This window comes from Cannabis sativa, chromosome 8 (genome assembly GCF_029168945.1).
Source record: "Cannabis sativa cultivar Pink pepper isolate KNU-18-1 chromosome 8, ASM2916894v1, whole genome shotgun sequence".
In the NCBI taxonomy this organism is placed as follows: Eukaryota; Viridiplantae; Streptophyta; class Magnoliopsida; order Rosales; family Cannabaceae; genus Cannabis; species Cannabis sativa.
In genome coordinates, this window is record NC_083608.1 from 47,820,891 (window position 1) to 47,844,767 (window position 23,877).

The window sequence follows — 23,877 nt, forward strand, 5'->3', positions numbered from 1 at the left end:
AGCATACATATGTAACAACTATAAAGAAGTGACTTCAGTATCATAATGCATGTTCTAAAACACAAGCCATAAGCAATCCGTACAAAATACTAGCATGTTCAATACATAAATAACAAACTCCCACTGAGCTTAACAAGCTAGGCTTCCAACAATCCCATTCGAGCAACATGCTCCAAAAATACACATATGGGTAAGCCTTTCGTTAGTGGGTCTGCTAACATGCTAGTGCTAGGCGTGTATTCAATGGAAATAAGAGACTCTGTAACTTTCTCTTTAACAAAATAGTACTTTATGTCAATATGCTTTGAGCGAGAAGTACTTCTAGTGTTCTTAGAGAAAGCCACTGCTGCAGAATTATCACAATATAATTTCAGCGGCCTCGTGATAAAGGCTACAACATCTAGTGCTGAAATGAAATTCTGCAACCATATTGCCTGACAAGTAGCCTCATAACACGCCATATACTATGCCTCTATCGCGGATAAAGCTGTGAGTGTCTGCTTGACACTTTTCCACGATACAGCTCCTCCAGCCATCATATGAATGTAGCCTGAAGTGGACCCTTTTATCGTCCACGCATCCCGCATGATCAGCGTCACTGAACTCAACTATATCCAGAGTGTCAGCTCGCTAATAGGTCAACATATTATCCTTGGTACCCTGAAGATACCGCATGACCTTCTTAGTCGCTTTCCAATGGCTAAGTCCGGGATCACTCAAGTACCTACCCAACACGCTAACAACAACATCAATATCAGGGCGTGTGCATACTTGAACATACATAAGGCTACCTAACAGTGACGCATAAGGAACAACTTTTATTTCATCTCTCTCTTTATTATTGTGTGGACATTGGGCCTTTGAGAACTTGTCACCCTTCACTATCAGTGCCTTCCCAAAAGAACATGAATGCATGTTGAATCTTTTCAAGATTTGATCAATGTAAGTTTTCTGAGACAAAAGAAGAATACCATTGGCCCTATCTTGAAGGATTTGAATCCCAAGCACATAAGAAGCATCGCCAAGGTCTTTCATGTCAAAAATCTAATAAGAGTTGTTTTGTCTCAGCCAACAGGTCAGAATTATTAGATGCAATCAGGATGTCATCAACATACAATACTAAGAAAATAAAACTGCTCCCACTGACCTTCATGTATTTACATTGATCCACCACATTCTCCCACTGAAAATCATATCAAACTTGAGATACCATTGTCTTGATGCTTGTCTAAGCCCATATATCTACTTCTTGAGTTTGCAAACCATGTGTTCTTCGCCAGACTTCTCAAAACCTACAAGTTGAGTCATGTACATCCTCAGATAGGTTACCATTCAAGAAGGCAGTCATTACATCCATTTGTTTGAGTTCTAGATCAAAATAGGCAATTATAGCCATAATGATTCGCAACGAATCTTTGGTGGAAACAAGCGAAAAAGTTTCTTTGAAATCAATGTCCTCTCTCTGACTATAGCCTTTAGCCACAAGTCGAGCCTTGCACCTCTCTACTTGCCCATTTGAGTCACGTTTGATCTTATACACCCATTTGCACCTGATGGGTCTACAACCTTTGGGTAGTTCAACCAACACCCAAACTTTATTTTGTGACATAGAACTCAATTCTTCTTTCATTGCATCCACCCACAATGCAGATTTAGGACTATTCACTGCTTCTTGGTAAATGACTGGCTCAGAATCATCTCCCACATTAAACTCATGTTCCTGCATATAGACAAGATAGTCATCAGGAATAGCAGGCCTACAGGCTCTTTGTGATCTTCTCACCACAACCTCATCGTCCCCCTCAAATCAAGATTTTCATCTTGTACTGGATCTTAAAGTTCACCATGAGCAGTTGGAACTTGTTCAATCACAGGGTCATTAGTAGGATTAGAAGCGGAAGCGGAAGCAACAGGTACAGGGACATAGACACACTCTTCCCTGAATACAATTTCCTGACCCTTAATTTGAACCAAATTCATCCTCAAAATAGACAGCTCGGTTTGATTCCATCACCCTGGTGGTGTGAGAGGGACAATAGAACTTAGAACCTCTTGAACCAATAGTGTAGCCTACAAAACTCCCACTGATTGTATTCGGATCCAGCTTCTTAGATTTAGGGTTATAAGGCCTTACCTCAGCTTTGCATCCCCAAACGTGAAAAATAACACAAAATCGATTTCTTGCCAGACCACAACTCGTATGGCGTCTTTGGAACCGACTTGCTAGGCACTTGATTCAAGATATAAGCAGCAGTCCTTAATCCCTCACCCCATAAAAACTCTGGTAAGCTAGAATGAATTAACATACAACGTACCATATCAAGAAGTGTGTGATTTCTTCTTTCAGCAATTTCATTCTGCTGGGGTGTACCTGGCATTATATATATCTTGCATCAATGCCACGTTCGTGCAAGTATCTGGCAAACGGCCTGGGGTTCCTTCTAGTTTCATCATAACGCCCATAATACTCTTCACCTCTATCAGAATTGACAACTTTAATCTTCTTTCCCTTTTGAAGCTCAACATTCGTCTTGAAAATCTTAAGGCATTTAAAGATTCAGACTTCTCACGAATGAGCTCAATATGACCATATCGGGAAAAATCATCAATGAAGGTAATGAAGTATTTATAGCCGCCCATAGCAGGTGGGACAAAGGACCCACAAAAGTCAGTATGAATAAGCTCCAATACATCTGTGCACTTATTTGACTTACCCTTTCTAACCTTATCAGTTAACTTTCCCTTTTATACAATCAACACATGCAGTGAATTCAGAGAAATCGAGATCTTGAAGTACACCATCTTTCACCAATCTCTCTATTCTATCTCTAAAAACATGGCCCAAACGTTTATGCCAAAGCATGGATGATTTCAATTCTAATCTTGCACGTTTGGAACCAACAACAACATTAAGAGAAGAAGAAGAAGGACAAGAGGGAGAAGTAACAGGAACAACACCAAGCAAATCACGCTTATATAAGTTTCCACACAAAATTCCATTTCCAATCAACATAGAGTCACGATACAAAGTCAGTTTTCCAGGTCCAAAATGAAGACTATAACCGAGTCTATCCAAAATAGATATAGAGATCAAATTCCTCCTAATAGAGGGTAAATAAGCAACATCTTGCAACTCCAAAAAATACCCAGTATTCAGCTGCAGATTAACAGTCCCAAAAAATTCAACTCTGACTTTAGTATCGTCTCCCATGTACACATACTTCTCCAACCTACTCGGCCTTCTTCGACTTGTCACTGCCTTTCTTCTCTAAGTGAGCTTTGAGCTTTCGGCAATCAGCTTTCTTATGCCCGAAGCATTGACAAAAGTTGCACTTCCCTTTGAAAAACTCATTCTTATGACCAGTTGAAGAAGAGCTTGCTTGTCCATTTCCCTTAGGATTGGTGGCTTTCTTCTTATGAAACCTTTGGTCACTAGAGTTGTTGGAAGTGGACTCTCTCTTCTGAGAATTTCTTGGGTTCGTTACCATGGACATGCTTCTTGCTTTTCCCTTATCAAGTCCTCATCTTCCTTAGCAAGAATGACAGTCATCTCCTCAACGGTCCATTGCTCCTTTTGAGCATTATAGCTTGATCTGATCGAATCAAATTGAGAGGGAATGGTTTCCATCACAAACCACACCATGTAATCCTCACCAAGATCCAATTCCATGCCCTTGAGCTTTTGGTAACAACCCATCAGTTTGTCAATGTGACATCTAATGTCAACTGAATCAGCATAATTAGTCTGATGGAACAAAGTCAGACATTCATTTTTCTCACTCTTTGAGAATTTTTTTTTTTTGTACTTCTCCTTGATCGCATTGAGAAAATCTTTTGCAATCTTAGTTTGGGGAATACTACCATGAATGGACTCATCCATGTGATATCTCATAAGCATCAGACAACAACGATTGGAATGCTCCCAATCCTCATAGGACTTTCTATCCTTTTCAGTGGTATCATTATTAGGTTTCGGAGGTGCATAAGTTCTCAAGGCCAAATCCACTCTCATAAGAGTCAAATTCATCACGAGAGATTTTACCCACTACTTGTGGTTAGTTCCGTTCAGCGTCAACATGGCAGAGGTTCTTGGATTGCTTAAAGCTAATGAGGAACAAGAGCAATAACCATTAAATGCATGTTATAACATAATCATGCCATTTGTGCTCTCTTCTCATAAATAAATGATCGCAAAATAACACATGATCATTATGCATGCTAGAGTTCTCACACAACTTAACAAGATGGAACTCATACACAGGTAAGAAAAATCTATTAAATATTATAATCAAATGCATTAATTTACTATCGAAAGGATAGATAAATTGTGATTCATAATATTTAATAATTTTCTTCACCATATTACGCATCTTTAATAAGCAACCATCATTGATAGGATAATTAATTACTCATAAAGATCTCAATGTTATTTGGAGGAAAAAATACAATACTTAAATAAATTAATATTTAAGTGTTCCTCATCACCAAACAATTTCCCATGCTTAATCTTACGATAGGCAAGAAAATAAGCATTAATTGTTGAAATAAATCACAAAATTTATGCCACAATACTAAAATTATCAACCAAATATGAATTAAATTCATGCAATTAGTATTGTACATGCCAAGAAATAATAGAGAATTAAAAAATATGAGAAATTGTGGAAAATGACCCAAAATGGGCCACGCACGCGCCCCCACGCGCCCTGAGAATTTTGTTTTTTTTTTTTTAATAAACACGTGTCCGTACGACATGTCGTTTGACGGAAACGACGTGTCGTTTGGACAAACGACGTGCGCACGGGGTAGACGGCAAACGACCGTCGTTCGCGAGGCTGGCCCAGGTCAGAGAAACGACATGTCGTTTGTGCGGGATCGGATCCCCCATCCTGCGACATGTCGTTTTTGAGCGTTCCCAAAGGCTGAAAAACGACGCGTCGTTTTTCTTCGGTTGGGGCTGAATCTTAAGGGCGAACGACATGTCGTTTTTCCTGACAGAGGAAAACGACATGTCGTTTACAGTCGTCCCTGTCGCCCAAATTTGCTCAGTCGGGTCCGTGGGTCTGAAATTCGGATCGGCGCGACCCGGTTCGTGATCCGGCCATATCTCCCACATCCGGTCACCAAATTCGACGCCGTTTGAGGCGTTTTGTCACATTTTTAATTCTCTATCATTTTCTAATACCCATTTAATTCAAAAAACACAAAATAATAGATAAAATATTTTGAATCCAAAATGGGTTTTCCTCCATTAATGAACTTTATAAAAACTTGATATTTTACTATAAAATCATATAGCAACAGTCCAAATATTAAGAAAAAAACCCATTCTTCAACATTTAATCTCATATTATCTCTTCCCAATACATTAATCCGAAAATAAAAAAAAAAATTCAGATTTGAAAATGGGTTTATGGGAAAAAGTTTGAGCCCTAAAATCAATAACTTTAGCTCTGATACCAATTGTTAAAATAACGATTACTCATAATCATTAAAGCCAAGATCTAGTATTTATTTAGAGCATCAAATACAATAAAACACATACCTCTCATACCATCCATGTGAGCCATTATCCTTCATTGTCTTCCATGAGAATCACCACCAATCCTTGAGCAAAAACTAGAGAGAGCACTTGTGGAGCTAACCCCTTTTGCCTTTACCATACAAACTCAAATTACCTCTTACCACACATAACACATATATATATATATATACACATGTTATTACCCTTATAACCCTAAGGGGTTATTAACTAATAGGGCTTTTGAGGTCTTTTACGGTATACTATAATTTAATGGGCCAACTATAGTATTAAGGGTGCTCTCATGTGCCTCTAACATATAATTAAGTTGCTAACCATCCCATTATGGTTATGAGTAACATTAGGCACATAATTAATGATTGTGTATTATGGAATTAAACCTATGATTGTATTAGTCCATTATAATAATTCTAACACTAATATCTATTTGTTTGTTTATTTAATTTCATTTCAATAAAGTTGAAATCTACATATGTGAAACAACCTAAGAATACTCTTTTTTTTTTTTTTTTTTTTTTTTTTTTGAGATAGGCACTTGAGGTTTTTTAAGAGATTTATTAAATACTTAAATTTAATTTTTAATTACAAATAAAATTTTCAATTAAATTTTTGACGATAATAATAACTTAGTTGTATTTCTAGAACTCTGTAAGTACTTGACCGTTAAATGTCAAGTCATTATCCACGTGTTATATATATATATTTTTGAAGAAAGATAAATTTTATTAAGACAAATCCGTTGTTACAAAATCACTCAAAAATCGTGGACAAATATCTGTCCAAATACAATCTCCTAAACTAGTAACAGAGGTTGCCAGAGTGTGGGCACCATTCACTAATCGCTGAATGGGGCTGTAAGAATCACCACCAACAGCATCTAATAAAAAATAGATATCTACTAAAATAGACTGAATACTAAAATTAATATGAAGCTTCGTAATCCGACCAATCGCCACAGTAAAATCACTATTAATGAGGGATATATTAAAACCAAATTGATGCGCAAGAGTCAAACCCATACGAACATCAAGCAGCTCCGCCACATTAGCAGAGAAATCACCTACCACACTTGATGACCATGCCAACCAAACCACCCCTCTACATCCCGTATTACTCCCCCCAATCCGACAAAGCCCCTTCCCAGAACTATCGAAGCATCCGTTGTTAGAGCAAATGATTCAAGAGGAGGTGGCGTCCATCGAGTAGCACGGTTTACAACTGAGTTTCATGTTATTTTTTTATGGGTATATTTAAATTAATTTTTTTTTTAATAAAAATTAAATTTAGGTATTTATTTGTAACTAAGAGTTTTATTTTTTTAAATAGAAAACGTTTATTAAATAGAAAGAATTAAATCTCACGGTCATTACAAAAGATGATCTTAAAAATAGACGAGATAGATAATCAACCAAGTAGATTGTAAGTAAAATTCATTTTACCACATTATAAGCCATAAAGTTACAAGTTCTAATAATATTACAAAACAAATAACTAACAAAAGATGTCATGATTCTGTTAAAAAAATAAAGTAGTTTGTAACCAGAAATTAAACTTAAATATTTATGTCACAAATTACCCATTTATTTACAGAAGGATTCAACCTTAATCAAGGTCGGATACAACAGAAAATTCTGGCCACCAAATATAATTCTTAGATATGACAATAACACACTTAGCTAAAACATGTGTACACTATTACAAATACAAGATGTAGAACAAAAAACCAAAGACAACATTTTGCCTGACTTCGTCACTATATTGATTTAAATCATTTAGTCACATAATTTGATTAAAGCAACTAACTTAAGTTGTTTCTATTCTAATTTCTAAATTGTATTCACAATTTGATCTGTATTTTAAATCAAACGTCGTTTTTCGAAGATATCGTCGTTTTTTAAATTTGAAGTTTTCGTAACTTTTGTCGTTTAAATTTTTATATTATTATTACTATTTATTTAGAAAAAGGAGGATAAGAGACATATGCCATATGGGCTGAATCAAGTAAAGGCCCATAAACAGTAGCCCAGCTTTACTAAGAGAAATCTCAGAGTAACGCCGTCCGCCGCAAACCGCCGAATTCTTCTTCTTCGCTAATTCGATACTGAACTGAACCCTAAATATGGAAGAAGAGAGCAAACCAAACCCAGACCTTTCCCTTCTTACCCAAAAGCCTTCCGAGAATATCAATGGCGGTAACCAGAAGAGGGTTCCCAAACGATTTGTCAAGAGCCAAATCCCAGATTCAATACTCAACGATGCAGCCCTTAACGCCGCCATCGCTCTCTTGCCTTCCAACTACAACTTCGAGGTCCACAAATCCGTGTGGCGCGTTCGTTCCACGAACGCCTCACGCGTGGCGCTACAGCTCCCCGAAGGACTCCTAATGTACTCGCTCGTCCTCTCAGACATCATCTCCACCTTCGGCGGCGCGTCACACTGCTTCGTCCTCGGCGACGTGACCTACGGCGCGTGCTGTGTCGACGATTTAGCTGCTTCCGCTCTCGGCGCTGATCTACTCATTCACTACGGCCACAGCTGCCTGGTCCCCGTCAACGTGACCGCCGTGCCCTGCCTCTACGTCTTCGTCGACATAACAATCGACGTCGATTGTCTAATCCAAACCATCGATCTCAACCTCCGATCCACTCCGAGTATTGTCCTCGCAGGAACGATTCAGTTCGCCTCTGCAATCCGATTCGCTAAACCAGAGCTCGAACGCCGCGGATTCACGGTCCAGATCCCCCAATCGAAACCCTTATCGGCCGGGGAAGTTCTCGGCTGCACAGCCCCAAAAATCTCACCTTCTATGAGCGAAAACGACGCCGTAATCGTATTCGTTGCGGATGGGAGATTCCATCTAGAAGCGATGATGATCGCGAATCCAGGAGTGAGAACATTCCGTTACGATCCGTACATAAGGAAGCTATTCTTGGAGGAATACGATCAGAAAGGAATGAGAGAGACGAGAAGAAAGGCAATCACGAAAGCGAAAGAGGCGAAGAATTGGGGAATGATTCTGGGGACATTAGGAAGGCAAGGAAACCCTAGAATTCTTGAACATTTGGAGAAGAAGATGAAAGAGAAAGGGTTTAGTTACACGGTGGTGCTGATGTCGGAGATTAGCCCGGCGAGAATTGGGTTGTTTGAGGATTCAGTTGAGGCATGGGTTCAGATAGCTTGTCCAAGACTGTCGATTGATTGGGGCGAAGCTTTTAGAAAGCCACTTCTTACGTCGTTTGAGGCTGATATTGCATTGGGCTCCATTCCTGGTTGGTGGGAGAAGAATCAGAATGATGATTCCGGTTGTTGTGGTGGTGGTGGAGACTCTTGTGGTAATAATAATGATGGAGATGAAAATTATCCGATGGATTATTATGCTCAAGATGGAGGAGATTGGAATTCCTCTTATGTCAAAACGACATTAAGACCTCTTCGTAGAAAGCCTCTAGTTTGATGTCGTTTTTATTTCTTGTTGTTTTCATTTCATGTCCTTTTAATTGATATGCTCCTAAATCTTAAACTTTTAAAAATAGACCAATTCCGTAAATTATTCATAAGTGAAGTTTTGTTAGTAAAAAATGATAACACTACAGTTTAGATTAACGATCTTTAGCGATATTTTGCGTATTTAATGATGATATTAGTAATGTATTTGCGATATAAGATTAAAAAATACACTATACATTGTTAATTATCGTGAAAATTTGAGTGTGATTTCGTGATATTTTGTGATTTTTGCAACATCGTCAAAATAAAAAAAAAAATAAACAAAAAAAAACAAGTGAGTTAAGAACTTCAATGATAGGTAGAGATTTCGAGGTTTCTGAGAGACTTTTTAAAATTAAGACTTTTTTTTTAGAGAAAAAGATATTAGAAGTAATTTATTTTTAGTTGGATGGTATATTAAAAGACTATATTTTACATTTAACCACGATAAACTAAATTTTCCTTCCTAAATGAGTACTTTTGATGATTAAGTATGTTGTACTTATCATAATTCTTTTTTAGTTGTTCTTCTAATGTATAACTATTTTTAAATTTTTTTTATAGAATTTTGAATATTTTGTTTTAAGCTTAACTATTTTTCTGATAAGCTTGGTAATTATGCATCAATTTGAAGTAAATGATTCTAAAAAATTAGAAGGTACACAATTATAAAAAGAAAGAAAGATTAGACTAAAAATCTGTTTTAAGATAAAAGAATCTACTGCAAAAGCGTTTTGGGGAGGTGTAGTGTACTCTACTGGTTTTTCCTTTGTTTTTATAACACTCTCCAATCCTGGTGGTGTGGTCATGTGATGTATGGCTTGGGAAAATCTTAGGATAGATGAAGACATTGTTTGGTTGTATTGTATAAAAAATATGTTATCACAAACTTGTTTTTTTCTTTTTTCCGCAACCAATGAAAGATACAACTCTTAATACAAAAAAAATAAAAGTACTATATTCTCTTACAAAGTTATCTTTTGAACTGTATAAACTGGCACATTGAACGGTTGAGACAGTAATGGTGGGAAGAGTCAACATGGACTTTTTGACCTATTTGAAGTCGAATAGTAATAAGTATTTTTTGATCAACCCAGTATAGTTTTCCTTTGGCAGTAATACTTTTATTTTCCTGATTAATACAGTGACCTGAAAATGAGTGATGCATTGCAGTTGAAACCTACTTTTATTTTCTTAATAATAATAAAAATTTGGGGAAGTTTTTTTGTTTGAAAATGTAAACTACTGACTTTGATTTAATGTAATTTAGACTTGTTTTGATATACTTTAGCTTTCAATGATTAATAACTTGTGGGTGAACAAAGTTTATACAAATTGCTCTTAGTTTCCTTAGATTTGATAAAGAGGCATTTTCAGTGTTCCCTTCCCTTCACTCGTGCTATCCACTGATTTTGCAATGGTGGCTCTTTTGTTGGTAGTAGTTATTCTGTTCTTCGTATCATTGTTACTCTATTTGGGGGTTCACTAGACTAACAATGACAAGAAGAACAAATTAACTACCACCATCCAATTGCTTTGATTGTTTACTTTTTTTTTTCTTTTTGGGTGCTATCTTGGGCTTTAAAATAGTGGTAATTTTATCACTTACTATTGAGATTTGGTCTGTACAATTAGGCTCTATTTGTATTTATGTGTTTTTTGGGTTTGTCGCGCTTAATTATATATGTTTTGTGACGTGTTGTGTTGTGTCAATTTATAACATTTTATCGTATTTTATCGAAGCTTACATTTTCTTTGTACCTAATTTTGTTCGTGCCAGTTTGATCATTCTAGAGCACTGTCCACTAATCATAATATTTTATTTTTTAAAAAAAACAAATTATTTTCATGGTGGTATATTTGCTCCATTTCAATTGTTTGTGCATGTTTGTCCTAGTTAGAGTTGGAGATGCATTTGTTTGTTTTTTTTTTTTGGCATGATTGACTGAATATTGTTTATGTCATTTCATTTATAAAATCCACGTGGCTCTGTGAATTAAAGCCTGACTTATAAAATCATTTGTCCTCTCTTCCTTTTATAAAATTATTATTAACTTCCTGAAAAGAAAAGAGAGAGAGAAAAAAAACATTCCATTTGCCTTAGGAAATAAAACGACACGTCGTTTCTGCACTTAGATAAAACGACAAAAAGAAAAGAAAAGAAAAGAAAAGAAGAAGTTGAATTGTGGAGGGAAGAAAGAAAAGTTTGGATTTTTGGAGGAAAATGGGGTATGGTCTTAATCACTGCACGTTTTCTCGTGATTCGTGTACAAAAACTTAAAACCCTCATTAAACCCAAAGATCAACCACAGCTACACCAGATCATGGAGACCCATATACAACAAAAACACACTCACAAGAATACATACTTCTCTCTCTTCACTTCAGCCCTCTCTCTCTCTTCATTTCTTTCTTTTTATTTTCTCTGTATGTACATATATAGATACAGAGTGTGTGTTTGAAAGAGAGAGAGAGTGAGCGAGTGAAGAGGGTTACTGTCTTTTAAGCTAGGGCTTCTGAGATGGCATTTGCAAATGAGCTTCATTCTGGTTTTCATGGTGTTTTGTTTTCTACATTCTTCTCTAAACAACTTTTATTGGGTTACGGTTTCTTCTCCACAAGGTAACTGTTTTTTTTTTTTCTTCTTATTTTCGTTTCTCCTTAACTATAAAAATTGAATCTTTTTCATGTTTGGATATATTAACTGAGCTCAGTTTAAGCTGCATTGGGCCCTGTTGAGAAAAGGGTTCTTTTGTTTTGTCCCTAGTGATATAATCATATAAACCAAATTTAATGTAAAAATGATTTTACATGTTTGTCTTGTGTTTGATATGAGCATGTTGTTTTGTTGATCTTCCTACAAAATGTGGAATTTTTTTGAAATGTGAAAACTTGAATTTGTCTGTTGTTTTTGAATTCTTAAAAGAAAAAGGTAAAGGAAAAAAGAATGGTCGGTTTTTTTTGTTTAAAGTGTTCATTACTACAAAGAAACATGTTTCATTTTTTTTTTTTTTAATAAATGTGGTAAGACTTGGAATCAACTAAATGAGAAGTCTTTTCTAAGGAATATTAGAATAATTTGATGTGCTTAAAAAGGTTAGAGAAAATAACAAAGAATGAAATTGGCCATAATGTATAGCATATCATGAAAATTGACCAAGATTTGGAACACTTTTTTGGGGTTCTTGTTTCTCTGATGGAATTGTGAAATGGCTACTTTAGAGGGTTTTGTTTTGAAAGGATTTGAAGGGTAAGTTCTGAGCAGTTTAACAGAAACAAACAAAGGACAATGCCAAACATTTCTGTGACATGATTGATATTTGTCATATGATATATATATTTATATATCCTTATACTTTTTTTTCTATGTCTGTGGTGTCAGATTAAGAGAGTGCAGTGATCCATGTACAGATGAGGAGTCTCCCTCTGTTATTGCACCATTGGAATATGTAAACCGATAGGTGTATATGCTGAGTAGGGAATGAAGCCGTTGGTCCGTCAAGCATGTCAATAGGAGGTGTTGTTGAATTGACATTATATTTGTAATGATGTTTACAAATACTCAGTTTAACATATTTTTGGATTGTGCTTGTTATTATTATTATTATTATTAGCTCATTGTTATAGTCAAATCAATCTACTTTGCACTCTTTGGTAACTACCTATTTACTACCAATTCATATCAAAAGAAAATCCCAATTGGGGTTTTACCATTTTGAGTTCTTTTACATTGATTTTTCTGTGATGGTAATGATGATGATGATAAAGCCATCAAAGTGGTTTTCTTTTAACCATGGTGAAAAGCCATTGAAGAGTCTATAAAACAGTGGCTACCTGCATAGTCCACTGTTGTGTTTGTTGGTTCAAAGTTCAAGAACCTAAAGTCATTTTTTTTTTTTTAATTTTTTATTTTATGACAATGATAGAGAAAATGAGTTGTCAGATACATTTATAATGGTAGTGCTGGTTGCCATGTTCGATTGGACTAGAGAAAAAGGTCAGAGCCGTAAACATGATGACAGAATGGAAATATTTGTGTTCTCTAGATGAGAAAGATAGAAAGTTGGGAATGCAAACCAGGTACACATATAGGTTAGAGTTGGCTAAAAATATGAGATTTGTGATCCTCCAAATCTGTTTAGAGATTAGAGCATTAAATGTTTTGTTTAGTAATCTCTAGCTTTCTACTAGCTTATTTAGGACCTATTAGTACTACCCCAAAACTTGAACTTCTTTCTTCCTTCTTTTTAACCCAACTTCATTTATTTATTTGTCTCTTTGAACATAAATGCTCGACTGAACTGGGCTTTTGTTGTACCTTTATATACTCCATTATTGCTTAATTTATTGCCATGTTATTTATAGGTGACAAATGCTGTTTGTTTTCATCTATTGATTAGTCATGAGACAATGTTTTCTTCTTCAGAGTTTTTTATGTTTGTGTGAAATGAATTTGATTTGAGAACACAAATGGTAACCAATGATAACAAGAGTAAAAAAGAAGACTTTTTTTTTTTATTGAAATAATTAAAGAGTTTCAAGTCAACAAGTTATAGGAAGGAGTAAAGAAAATCCAGTGACATAATTAGTGTAGTGTATGAAGATTCAATATGCATTAAAACCTTGGCTTGTGTTCAGGTGAAAACCTTATGGAGTTAGTCAGTTCAGTAATTGTAAACCATGATTTTGTTCCTTTAAGGGCTAATACTTAGAAGAGGATGAATGGCTAGCATTGGGTTAATTTTTCTTTAATGGGAAGAAAATATTATGTTTTGAATATGGTGAGAAAAGTGAGTCAAATATATGCAAACATGAGAAAAGTGGTAGCTTGGTTGGATCAAAACAAGAGTTTGTGAATTGTATGAAGAGCCATTCCCATTGTGGTTCGGTCATTGAGAAGATAACAATGTAAACATGCATATTTTTATATAATTGTTCTTTAAATCCTCTATTAAGTACCTTATCTTGCTCATTATCTCAACTTATATTGAATCTTTTGTTGAATTTGCTAGCACATTATGTGATAAGGGAGAAATTGAGCTAATTCTCAGTTTCTTGCTAAATTACCACATCGTTTTGTTCTTGTTTATGTACTTTTTTTCAATGCTTCTTAATTTCAAGACTTGCCTTGATGAATCGATTATATTAAAGAAAAGTTTAACTTTTTAGGGTTACAAAAATAAATTAAGTCTACAATTTGAAAAATTAATTAGTATATTCAATAGTTCCTTTAATTTAATTAGTATATCTACTTTTATTCTTATTCACAACACTCCCAATGTACTTCTAGGCCTTGATGTATGTCGAATGTATATCGTCTATTTATAACCCCAAGAATTTTACTTAATTTATTTATGTAAGGTATTCAGAGATTTATAACTTGGTTGTAACATATTTTAGATAATTCTCTAAATATTTTAAATTATAATAAACTTTCATCATGATTAAGTTGCGTTACAAGATTCATAGTACAATTATTATAAATATAGCGACCTACAATTTGAATTAAATTTCTTCTTAAATTCAATGAATTAGTTTACCTGAGAGTAGATATATCCAATTTAAAATTCAGATGTGGATTAAGAAGACTTTCTTGGAAAAACACACCAATCTTTATCATCTTACTATGCTAAACATGTTAAAACTAAATCAAGACTAAAAATTATTTGAAAATGTATGAAACAATAGTACATATATCGTACCACTATCTCGATCTCTGTTTACCAAATTTCAGAAAAGCTAACTCAAACAAAATCTTTGATCTGTGTTGTAAGGTTTTGGACAAGAGAGAGAGAAAATGAAAGAAACAGTGCTTTGTATTCATTGATTAATGAAGAAGATGACAACAATTGATATAAGCATTAGAGAAGATAACAACCTTCTAACAATACAATCAAAGAACATTCAACTAACAGTTAGTTAGTTAACAATAACAACTAACTAACTAACTACAAACTAACTAACCAGCTTCAGCTTCCTTAATGACCCCCTTCAAATTGAGTGTGGTTTTGGAAACCACACACAATTTGTCTCGAAGTTCAGAAAACTTGGTGCTGGAGATTAACTTAGTGAGACAATCAGCAATATGAGAGAACATGCTTAACATTGATGTGTTGAATGATGTAAGACTTTGTCTCGAACATAGAGGTCAATCTCTATGTATTTGGTACGAGCATGAAGCACATGATTTGCAACAAGGAGGATTGTACTCTAGTTGTCGCACCACACAGAGGGAACAACTTGAGGAATTTGAAGTTCATGAAGTAGAATGCCAATTTTGATGACTTTTCCGGTACCGGTAGCAATTTTGACAACTTTTTCGATATCGATAGCTACTCCAGTGACTTTTCCGGTACCGACAGCAAACTCCAGTGACTTTTCGGCCCAGTGAAAACTCCGGCGATCAATGTAGTTTCATTTATTTATTTTTTTTTAAAAAAAATATGAATGAAATTTTAATATTTTTTATGGTAATTCAAAGTGGCATATCCCATATATGTTAAGCTTTTATTTTAAATGATATATTTTTTAATATTAAGTTTTCTTACCATATTTATATAAACTATCCCCTTTATTTTTCGCATATTTATGTAAATACTCATTTTTTTTTGGGCTATTTACAAAAATATGGGAAAATAAAGATAAGTTTTGATATATATGGCATAAAAACTTAATTGCACTAAATATGACATTTTTTTAAAAAACTTACAAATATGGGAAAAAGTCTTGAGGAATGCCATAAAAAACTTTAAATTTGTGTTTCTTTTTATTTATTTTTTCTTTTTTTTAAAAAAATAAAATACTAAAATAAATAAAAAATGATCTCAACTATAGATATTATTTTTTTTTACAGAAATTAAACTTGTTTTTTTTTATTTAAACTACTATTTTTTTTCTTTATTTTTTTGTTAAAAACTAATTATTTCATTACAAGCAGCAGAAAAAAAAAACAAAAAAACCAGTTTCATCAACATCATCCTGAAGAAAAAACAATATAAAAAATTATAATCTAAAGATAATATAAACTTTAAAAATCAGTTTCATCAACATTGAAAGAAACTATTAATTTCATTAAAAGAATAAAAAAAATAGTTTCATTATGTTATTAGAATTTTTTTTTCAAGATACTTTTTTATTATTTTGTTTCTAGGTTGGAAACTTACACTTATATTTTGTTATTAAATTATTGGTAGGCATTATGTGTTGTTTTGATTATATTTGTGATTAGTATTTTTTTTTTTGTATATTTGTGTGTGTATGTTTTTATTTGATTGTCTGATGAAACTGGTTTCAATTAACTTTATTATTAACATTTGTATTTTGTTATGATTTTTTATAATGTCAAAACTGGTTTCACATGTAGAAAATAGTTTCACAGGTTTTAACTGTTCTGTAATGGGGTTGCTCAATTTTTATGATATAATTATATATTTTTTAGTTTGTATAAAACCAGTTTTATTATTGTATGATATTTGAACAGCAATTTTTATTTTATTTTAATTAATCAGTTTCTGACACACATATTATTTTATTATTTTCATAACTGATTTTTTTAAGTAACTAGTTTTTATAACTAATTTTTTTTTTTATTGTTGTTCATAATTGAGTTTTATTCAATTTTTTATTAATTTATTTCAAGAAACTGGTTTTTATTTGTTTGTTTTTATTTTGGTTGTTTTACTAACTGGTTTCTCACATTCCACTGTTTTTTTTTTATTCTTTTATGGTTTTTATTGCACTTTTGTCTCTTTAATTTTCTTTGTTTCTTTTTTTTTCTCTTTGATTTTAATTTATGATTCTCTTTGTTATATTTGCTGCATATTGTATGTTTAAATTAACTCTAATTTTTGAGCAAGCAAATAAAAAATTAAATGCCAAAATAAAGAATGAAGTTAGAAGTTTGATTATTAGTTATTGATATAAAATTTATATGTTCGAAACTGGTTTTTAAATTTAGTATCGTTAATTTGTAAAAGTTTAGTTATTAGGCATTGTGTATTTTTTATTATGTTATTGATGAAACTATTTTTTTTTGCCTCTTTTAATGAAATAATTCGTTTATTTTAATATTGATGAAACTGGTTTTTAAAGTTAGTATCGTCTTTAGATTGTAATTTTTTTATTATCTTGTTGATGAAACTATTTTTTGTATTCTTTAAATGAAATTATTAGTTTCTTTCAATGTTGATGAAACTAGTTTTTAAAGTTTGGATTCTTTTTAGATTATGATTCTTTATATTGTTTTTTTTTTTCAAGATGATGTTGATGAAGCTTGGTTTTTTATTTGTTTTTAATAGAATAATTAGTTTTTAACAAAAAAAAAAACAAATAGTAGTTTAAATAAAAAACAAGTTTAATTTTTGTAAAAAAAAAATGAAATATAAAAATGTACACTTATTATATATATTAAGAGAAAAAAATTAAGTTGAGAAAAAAAAATTAAAAAAAAAAAGAGAGACACAAAGAGAAATTAGAAAAAAAAAAATAGAGAGAGATAAGCGAAAGAAAGAAAAAAAAAAGTAGCAACGGACTTAAAAGTTGAAAAGAAAAAGAGAGCCGAAATTGACTAAAAAATATATAAAAAAGACAAAAAAAAAAAAAAAAACTTTTTGAAGTTTCAATAAGTAAAAAAGAAAAAAAAAATTAATAAAAGTATAGAAGTAAAATGTTCTTGTCAAATTAAAAATGTAATGTTTGAAAAAAAAATTGTAGTATTTGGTGTAAATTTTTCAAATAAAAAGAAACTCTAAAATGTAAGTGTAAAATAAATTAAAAAATAAATAAAACTAATTAAGCTAAAAACAAAAACATAAAATATGGGATTGGATAATAAGTTTATAAAAATATGGCATATCAAATACCATAAAAAATTTTAAATGTGAAAAAATGCCATAGAAGAGTGACAAACCTAAAAATGCCATATTTTTCTAACTTTATTATGAAATCTCATATTTCATGTAATTTTCACTTTTTTTTTAGATTGGATGGATCCAGTCCAATCCAATATATACTAGACCTAAAATATTGGATAGATCCAAGAAACGATCCAATCCAACATCTAATAGATGTTAGATTAATTTGATGACTAAAATTAGTTGAATCAGATCGGATGGTAAAATTTAACATCTAATATATAATTTAATCGAATTTAAATAGGTCTAAAAATATTAAATGTGGTCTAATCAACACCCCTAAATATTATATGCAAGAGTCAAAACTTTTAACAAACAGGCACTTTAGTAATTCTGGCTTGTCTATCAGCCCACGCCAAACCCTGTTGTTGTTGTGTTTAAATTACATCAAGTTAGTTGTTAAAGCATATTTGTGCTTCAAATCTAGTACCCAAAAACGCGTATTGAATGGTGTATCCAGCTCCCAAAAATCCCAATTATTACCCACCATATCAATAACACACAATATCTAGTTTAGTTTATATTCCTCTTTTTTTTTTTTCCCTAACAAATACTAGATGGTTATCATATTACTTACCATTTGTAATATTATTATTGGTATAATTTAATATCGGATCTCACTTATTTTAATTTAATAAAGATATAAAAAATTGCTACGCCATGTCATAGAGGTATTAGACGCATTGGTGCCTAAGAGTGTTCATTCGACCACATTTAATATTTTTAGGCCTATCAAGATCTGATCCAATTATATATTAGATATTAAATTTTACCATCCGATCTGATCCAATTAATTCCAGTCATCTAATGAAGGTTGGATTAAATTGGTTCTATTCATTGAATGTATTTCATGTATATCTATTGATTTGATTTGGGTTTATCTAATATTTTAGACTTGGTATTTTTAGGATCGGATTCATTTAATATTTTAGAGTCAATATCTATTAGATTGAATTAGATCCATCCCATAAAAAAATATATATAAAAATTAAATATTAATTTTTATATATACATATTTTTTTTTCGTGTAACAATATAAAATCTAATTACTCATTCCAAATAATTGAATATTAATTAGTTTGATTGGAAGTTAGATGTATTGGATTTTTAAACACCTCATCCAACATCCGATCCAATCCAATCAAATTAGATATTCAAAAAATAACATCTAATTCTATCTAATCCTATCTGATTACAATTAGATATCAAATGTTTAGCGATCAATTATAATTTGATCCATCATTTGTTGAATTGAATCAATTTATACATTATTAGTAGCCATAACAATGCTCTTGTTTTCTTTACTCCTTCCTTCCTAGTTCATATATATCCACCTCCACCTCTCTATTCTATTATAAAATTTGCGTGTTTCCCAGCTCAGCAAGAGCCATACTATTTTGGTAGCACACCTAACTCATTAAAACCCTTTTACCATTCAAATTTCTACCTAGCTACTACGTACTAATACTAAACTTATGTGTTCCAACATTCTGTTTTGCTAAGCTGGAACATGTATTTGGACTTTTCAACACTTCCCACCATCCCAATTTCTATATAAAGGCTTTTTCATCAACTTTGATTTCCCATCAACCAAACCCAAAATATTACTTACATCTTTCTCTACCATAAGCAAACCGAAATGCCATCTCATAACAATCCTCTCCTTTGTTCTGTTGTGTTGATAGTAATAAGTTGGTGTCTAGTGAGTTTAGTCTCAGCTGGAAACTTTTACCAAGATTTTGATATAACATGGGGAGATCACAGAGCCCAAATACTCAAGGGAGGTCAGCTTCTCACACTCTCACTTGATAAGGCTTCAGGCTCGGGTTTCAAGTCCAAGAACGAGTACTTGTTTGGTCGAATCGATATGCAAATCAAGCTTGTACCTGGAAATTCAGCTGGAACAGTCACTGCATACTATGTAATTAAGAACATAGATATACATTAATTATTAATTAATCAAGTTTTCATATGTGGCTAACTTGTGTACTAATTAATCATTTGTACAATGCAGTTATCATCTGAAGGTCCAAACCATGATGAGATTGACTTCGAGTTCTTGGGAAACTTGTCTGGAGACCCTTACACACTCCATACAAATGTGTTCACCCAAGGAAAAGGGAATAGAGAGCAACAATTCCATCTTTGGTTCGACCCAACAAAGACTTTCCACACTTATTCCCTTGTTTGGAATAAGCAACGTATTATGTAAGTAATGATCAATTACATTCAATTAGTAATAAATTAATGTGTGGTAAGATACATCGGATTTTATGTCAAAACTAATTAGTAATGAGAAGAATAGATCATACATCTTATATATGGTATTCTTATATATGGTATTGGTGAATTAGATTTATGGTGGACAACATTCCAATAAGAGTGTTCAACAACTTGGAGTCATCAACAGGAGTACCATTCCCCAAAAACCAACCAATGAGGATTTACTCAAGCTTGTGGAATGCAGATGATTGGGCTACAAGAGGTGGCCTTGTCAAGACTGATTGGACCAAAGCTCCTTTCACTGCTTCATACGCTAACTTCAAGGCCAATGCATGTGTTTGGTCTGCCGGAAAGTCCAGTTGCGATGCCAATAAGTCCGGTGGCTTTAATGACGCCACGTGGCAGAATCAAGGGCTGGATGCGGCCGGGCGAAACAGGCTGCGATGGGTGCAGCAGAAGTTCATGGTTTACAATTACTGCACTGACTTGAAACGCTTCCCCAAAGCCAAACTTCCTGCTGAATGCAAGCATTCAAGATTCCTCTGATTAATTATATACTCTAATTAATATACAATCATTATTCATTTCTTTGTTATTTGTTTCTATACATTATTGTCTTGTATATTTGTTTTCAATTCAATCCTAAAATTCTTTATATAATTTATCATGTATACTGTTAAATAAAATTTGCTATTTGTCTGTCTCTAGCCTTGATTTGTTTCTCAACTTTAATTATATATGAATATCTTTTACACTAGGACTGGTGTTTAATTATATATGAATATCTCTAGCCTTGGTCGATAATAAATTAGAAGAAGACGAATCAAAAAGAAAAAAAAAACATAGAATAATAGAATACAATTCATCAAATTAAAAAATATGAAAATGCCCACAATTTAAGGAAAAATAATATATCGTATACTACCACGCTTCAATACACCAACTCAACCAATAAAATGTCCTAAAAAATGCTTCTCATGGGTGGTGAGAGCAAAAGTAATGCTCTTACCAGTTTCCTTATATACAATGTAGAAAAGGAAAAAAAAAAGAAGACATTTTTAAGATAAGAATATATGAATTGGGGCAAAATTTTCCATGTTGCCTTCAAACCCAGAAACTGCAATATTCTACAACAAGCTTCAGTACTAAAATTACCTTCAACTTCATGTTGCCTTGTTCCAATTCCTTTGTGTGCTTTAACTTCTCAAGGTTAGTTATTTTATCGCCCTATTTAGAAAACAGAAAGATAAAAGAAAAAATCAGATATATTTGAGACCAAACACTAAAATCTCAACAAACTTTCCAAATTATAATTAGAAAATATATTACCTGACTAGTCTTAAAGGAGTCAATGCAGCGATTGTCTTCAACTTTCAAAATAGTGTCTGCATAACGGGATTTTAGTTTGGCTAATTAGGAATTTTTCCCCTGAACTTTGACATGTACCAAATCATGCCCCTTGACTTTTTTGGCCGTTAAAAATTCTCCCCGAACTATTGAGATTGTTAGATTTAAGGATATTTGTCCAATTTTTAACGGCCAAAAAAGTTCAGGATCATGATTTGGAACATGTTAAAGTTCGGGAAAAAAAATCCTAATTAGCTTTTCAATTTTGCAGCAACAGCTTTTGCAGTACAAAGGGCGTCTTGCAATGATAGTTTTACAGTTGGAGTAGATTCTAAATCAACACATAGATCATTCACCACAGATGAGAATTTTCACAAGCATTAACACTTCAGAGAGACATTAAATGAACAAATGGTGAAATTAAAAACAGAGCAAGAGGGCTAACCTTCTCTAGATTAAGTTATATTCTCTCTCAGAGATTCTGGATCAGGTCTAGGTCCACGATCCTAAATTTTTCATAGAATGATCAACTATCCTACACTGTAAAACTTATGGATAACACTCGGGTAATTGAGATAATAGATCCTTACAGTTCTAGAGGTTGCGCTACAAGGATGATCTCTTCCCAGTGATTTGTCTGAAGAAATTTCTGAACCAAGACAGGGAGAGCCCACAGATGAATTGTTTGATAGTGACATCCATGAGTTAGTTAACAACATAGCAGCCACAATAAAAAAGGATAGAAATCCACTGACCATTGTGGCAGCATTGCTTGAGAGTTATAGTAGATGGTTTTTTTGCATTGACAGAGACAAGGGTCGTCTACTGCTCTTGTCAGTACCTACAAGACAAATTACCAACTTAGCATCTGGATAGAGTTATAAAACAAATTGAACACCCCCACTTCATACCTTTAACGATGTTCTTCCCCAACTTTTGCATAGAATTGGTATTCGTTTTAGGGTGTTCAACCTATAAACAAAATGTAAACAAGTCACACAAACAATAAACCTTCATGAGTACTTTCTTGCAAGAAAAAGATGCATGTTATCTATGTGACTGTTATATGAAGTATTATTTGATAAACCATTAAGGAAATTCATAATACTAAACGTCTATATACCTACTACCAAGTCAATATATGAAAAAACATAATAAACAATCTACTACTTACTAGATCAGCAATTCTTGCCTCGGAAGAACATCTAACAACCTTTCCTTTGGAAGGGAGTGACCTCTTGGGGGCTGACCTATTAACCGAAAGAGCTGGCGGGTCACACTTTTGCATGGTATCTATTAATAAAGTGTCTGATCTGAACCTATTCTGCAAAACTTTATATTTTTTCTCAAAAATACAGTTCATTGTCTTTGCCATTGCATGAACATCATTGATAGGAGGATTATAGTGCATGGCATTGGAAAAAGTCAATCTGACGTTAGCCGCAAACTCTTCAACGCCATAATAGTCATTCTTTTCCAGCTTAGATTTTATTGTTCCCAAGTCCATGGGTTTAGTAATGATCGTAAGGTAGTCAGGAATGTTTGGCGCAACAGGATCAACTGGTTGGTTGAAAATCCAACCAAATTCATGAGATATCAAATCTTCCAAAATTGAGGAACACATTGCCAGCACACTTGTTTCTGTCTTCTGTTTCTTCTCTTTCTGATACCCAACATTCCATGTTGAAACTCGTTTATTACTAGCCACAACCCTAGTATTTGACATTATGTAGTCATTAATCCTAACACCACATGATATCCCAGGATCAATGTTTATATCCCCCTTGAAAAATTTGATCTTCAACCTGTTGGGTTGTACGAGCATCATACTGAATATTAGTTACAGTTCAATGAGCACCAATTTGCATATTTATTGAGCCAGAAAATTCGTCCAACATATACATACATATAAAAAGATTCTTTGGTAGAGACATGCTTTTGGTTCCCGGTAGGTACGTTTTTGTTTTTTATACTTAGAGAAATAATAATCCAAATATTTTTATATGACAATATACATTGTATTTATGTAGGAAATCACAATTTTTTTTGTAAAATTCCAAATAATTTGCAGTGCCGAAAATAAACTTTAAAATAACTCATTTTAACCTGTTTTTGAGCCTTTTTATGCCTAGTAATTAAATAACAAAGAGAAACAAATTCAAACGTATGCATACTTGTAGTTACTAATTGAAAATAAATATTATGAAGGTAATATAAATAAAGCACAGTTCCAGAAATCAAAACTAACCTCAAATGGAATTTAATCTAGTAATGTAGACGGACCTTAGAAATTAAATTTAATTTAAACTTAATCAATATAACTTATAATTGATATGCAATTATTGTCTTTATGAAAGGAATATACCT

At 32.9% G+C, this 23,877-nt stretch overlaps 3 protein-coding genes and 1 long non-coding RNA gene across 4 annotated transcripts; 3 read left to right on the plus strand and 1 right to left on the minus strand.

Annotated features, from left to right (window-relative positions):
• The first annotated feature begins 6,960 nt into the window (after positions 1 to 6,960).
• Positions 6,961 to 9,245, plus strand: LOC133029998 (uncharacterized). The gene has a single exon (XM_061102147.1). It carries the CDS (start codon positions 7,662 to 7,664, stop codon positions 8,994 to 8,996), a length of 1,335 nt encoding a protein of 444 aa, XP_060958130.1. The 5' UTR covers positions 6,961 to 7,661; the 3' UTR covers positions 8,997 to 9,245.
• Positions 9,246 to 10,952: 1,707 nt separating this feature from the next.
• On the plus strand, positions 10,953 to 12,721 carry LOC133030001 (uncharacterized). The gene is made up of 2 exons (XR_009683925.1): positions 10,953 to 11,650; positions 12,411 to 12,721. It is a non-coding gene; the product is annotated as an uncharacterized LOC133030001 (long non-coding RNA).
• Positions 12,722 to 19,334: 6,613 nt separating this feature from the next.
• Positions 19,335 to 20,870, plus strand: LOC133029999 (xyloglucan endotransglucosylase protein 1-like). Its single transcript, XM_061102148.1, has 3 exons — positions 19,335 to 19,861; positions 19,955 to 20,148; positions 20,295 to 20,870. Exons 1-3 carry the CDS (start codon positions 19,580 to 19,582, stop codon positions 20,707 to 20,709), a joined length of 891 nt encoding a protein of 296 aa, XP_060958131.1. The 5' UTR covers positions 19,335 to 19,579; the 3' UTR covers positions 20,710 to 20,870.
• Positions 20,290 to 23,831, minus strand: LOC133030000 (transcription factor GTE8-like). The gene is made up of 6 exons (XM_061102149.1): positions 22,685 to 23,831; positions 22,422 to 22,482; positions 22,101 to 22,351; positions 21,956 to 22,016; positions 21,493 to 21,841; positions 20,290 to 21,390 (listed from the first exon to the last, which is right to left on the minus strand). The coding sequence occupies exons 1-3, from the start codon at positions 23,336 to 23,338 to the stop codon at positions 22,290 to 22,292; spliced, it is 777 nt and encodes a 258-aa protein (XP_060958132.1). The 5' UTR covers positions 23,339 to 23,831; the 3' UTR covers positions 20,290 to 21,390; positions 21,493 to 21,841; positions 21,956 to 22,016; positions 22,101 to 22,289.
• Positions 23,832 to 23,877: the final 46 nt, after the last annotated feature.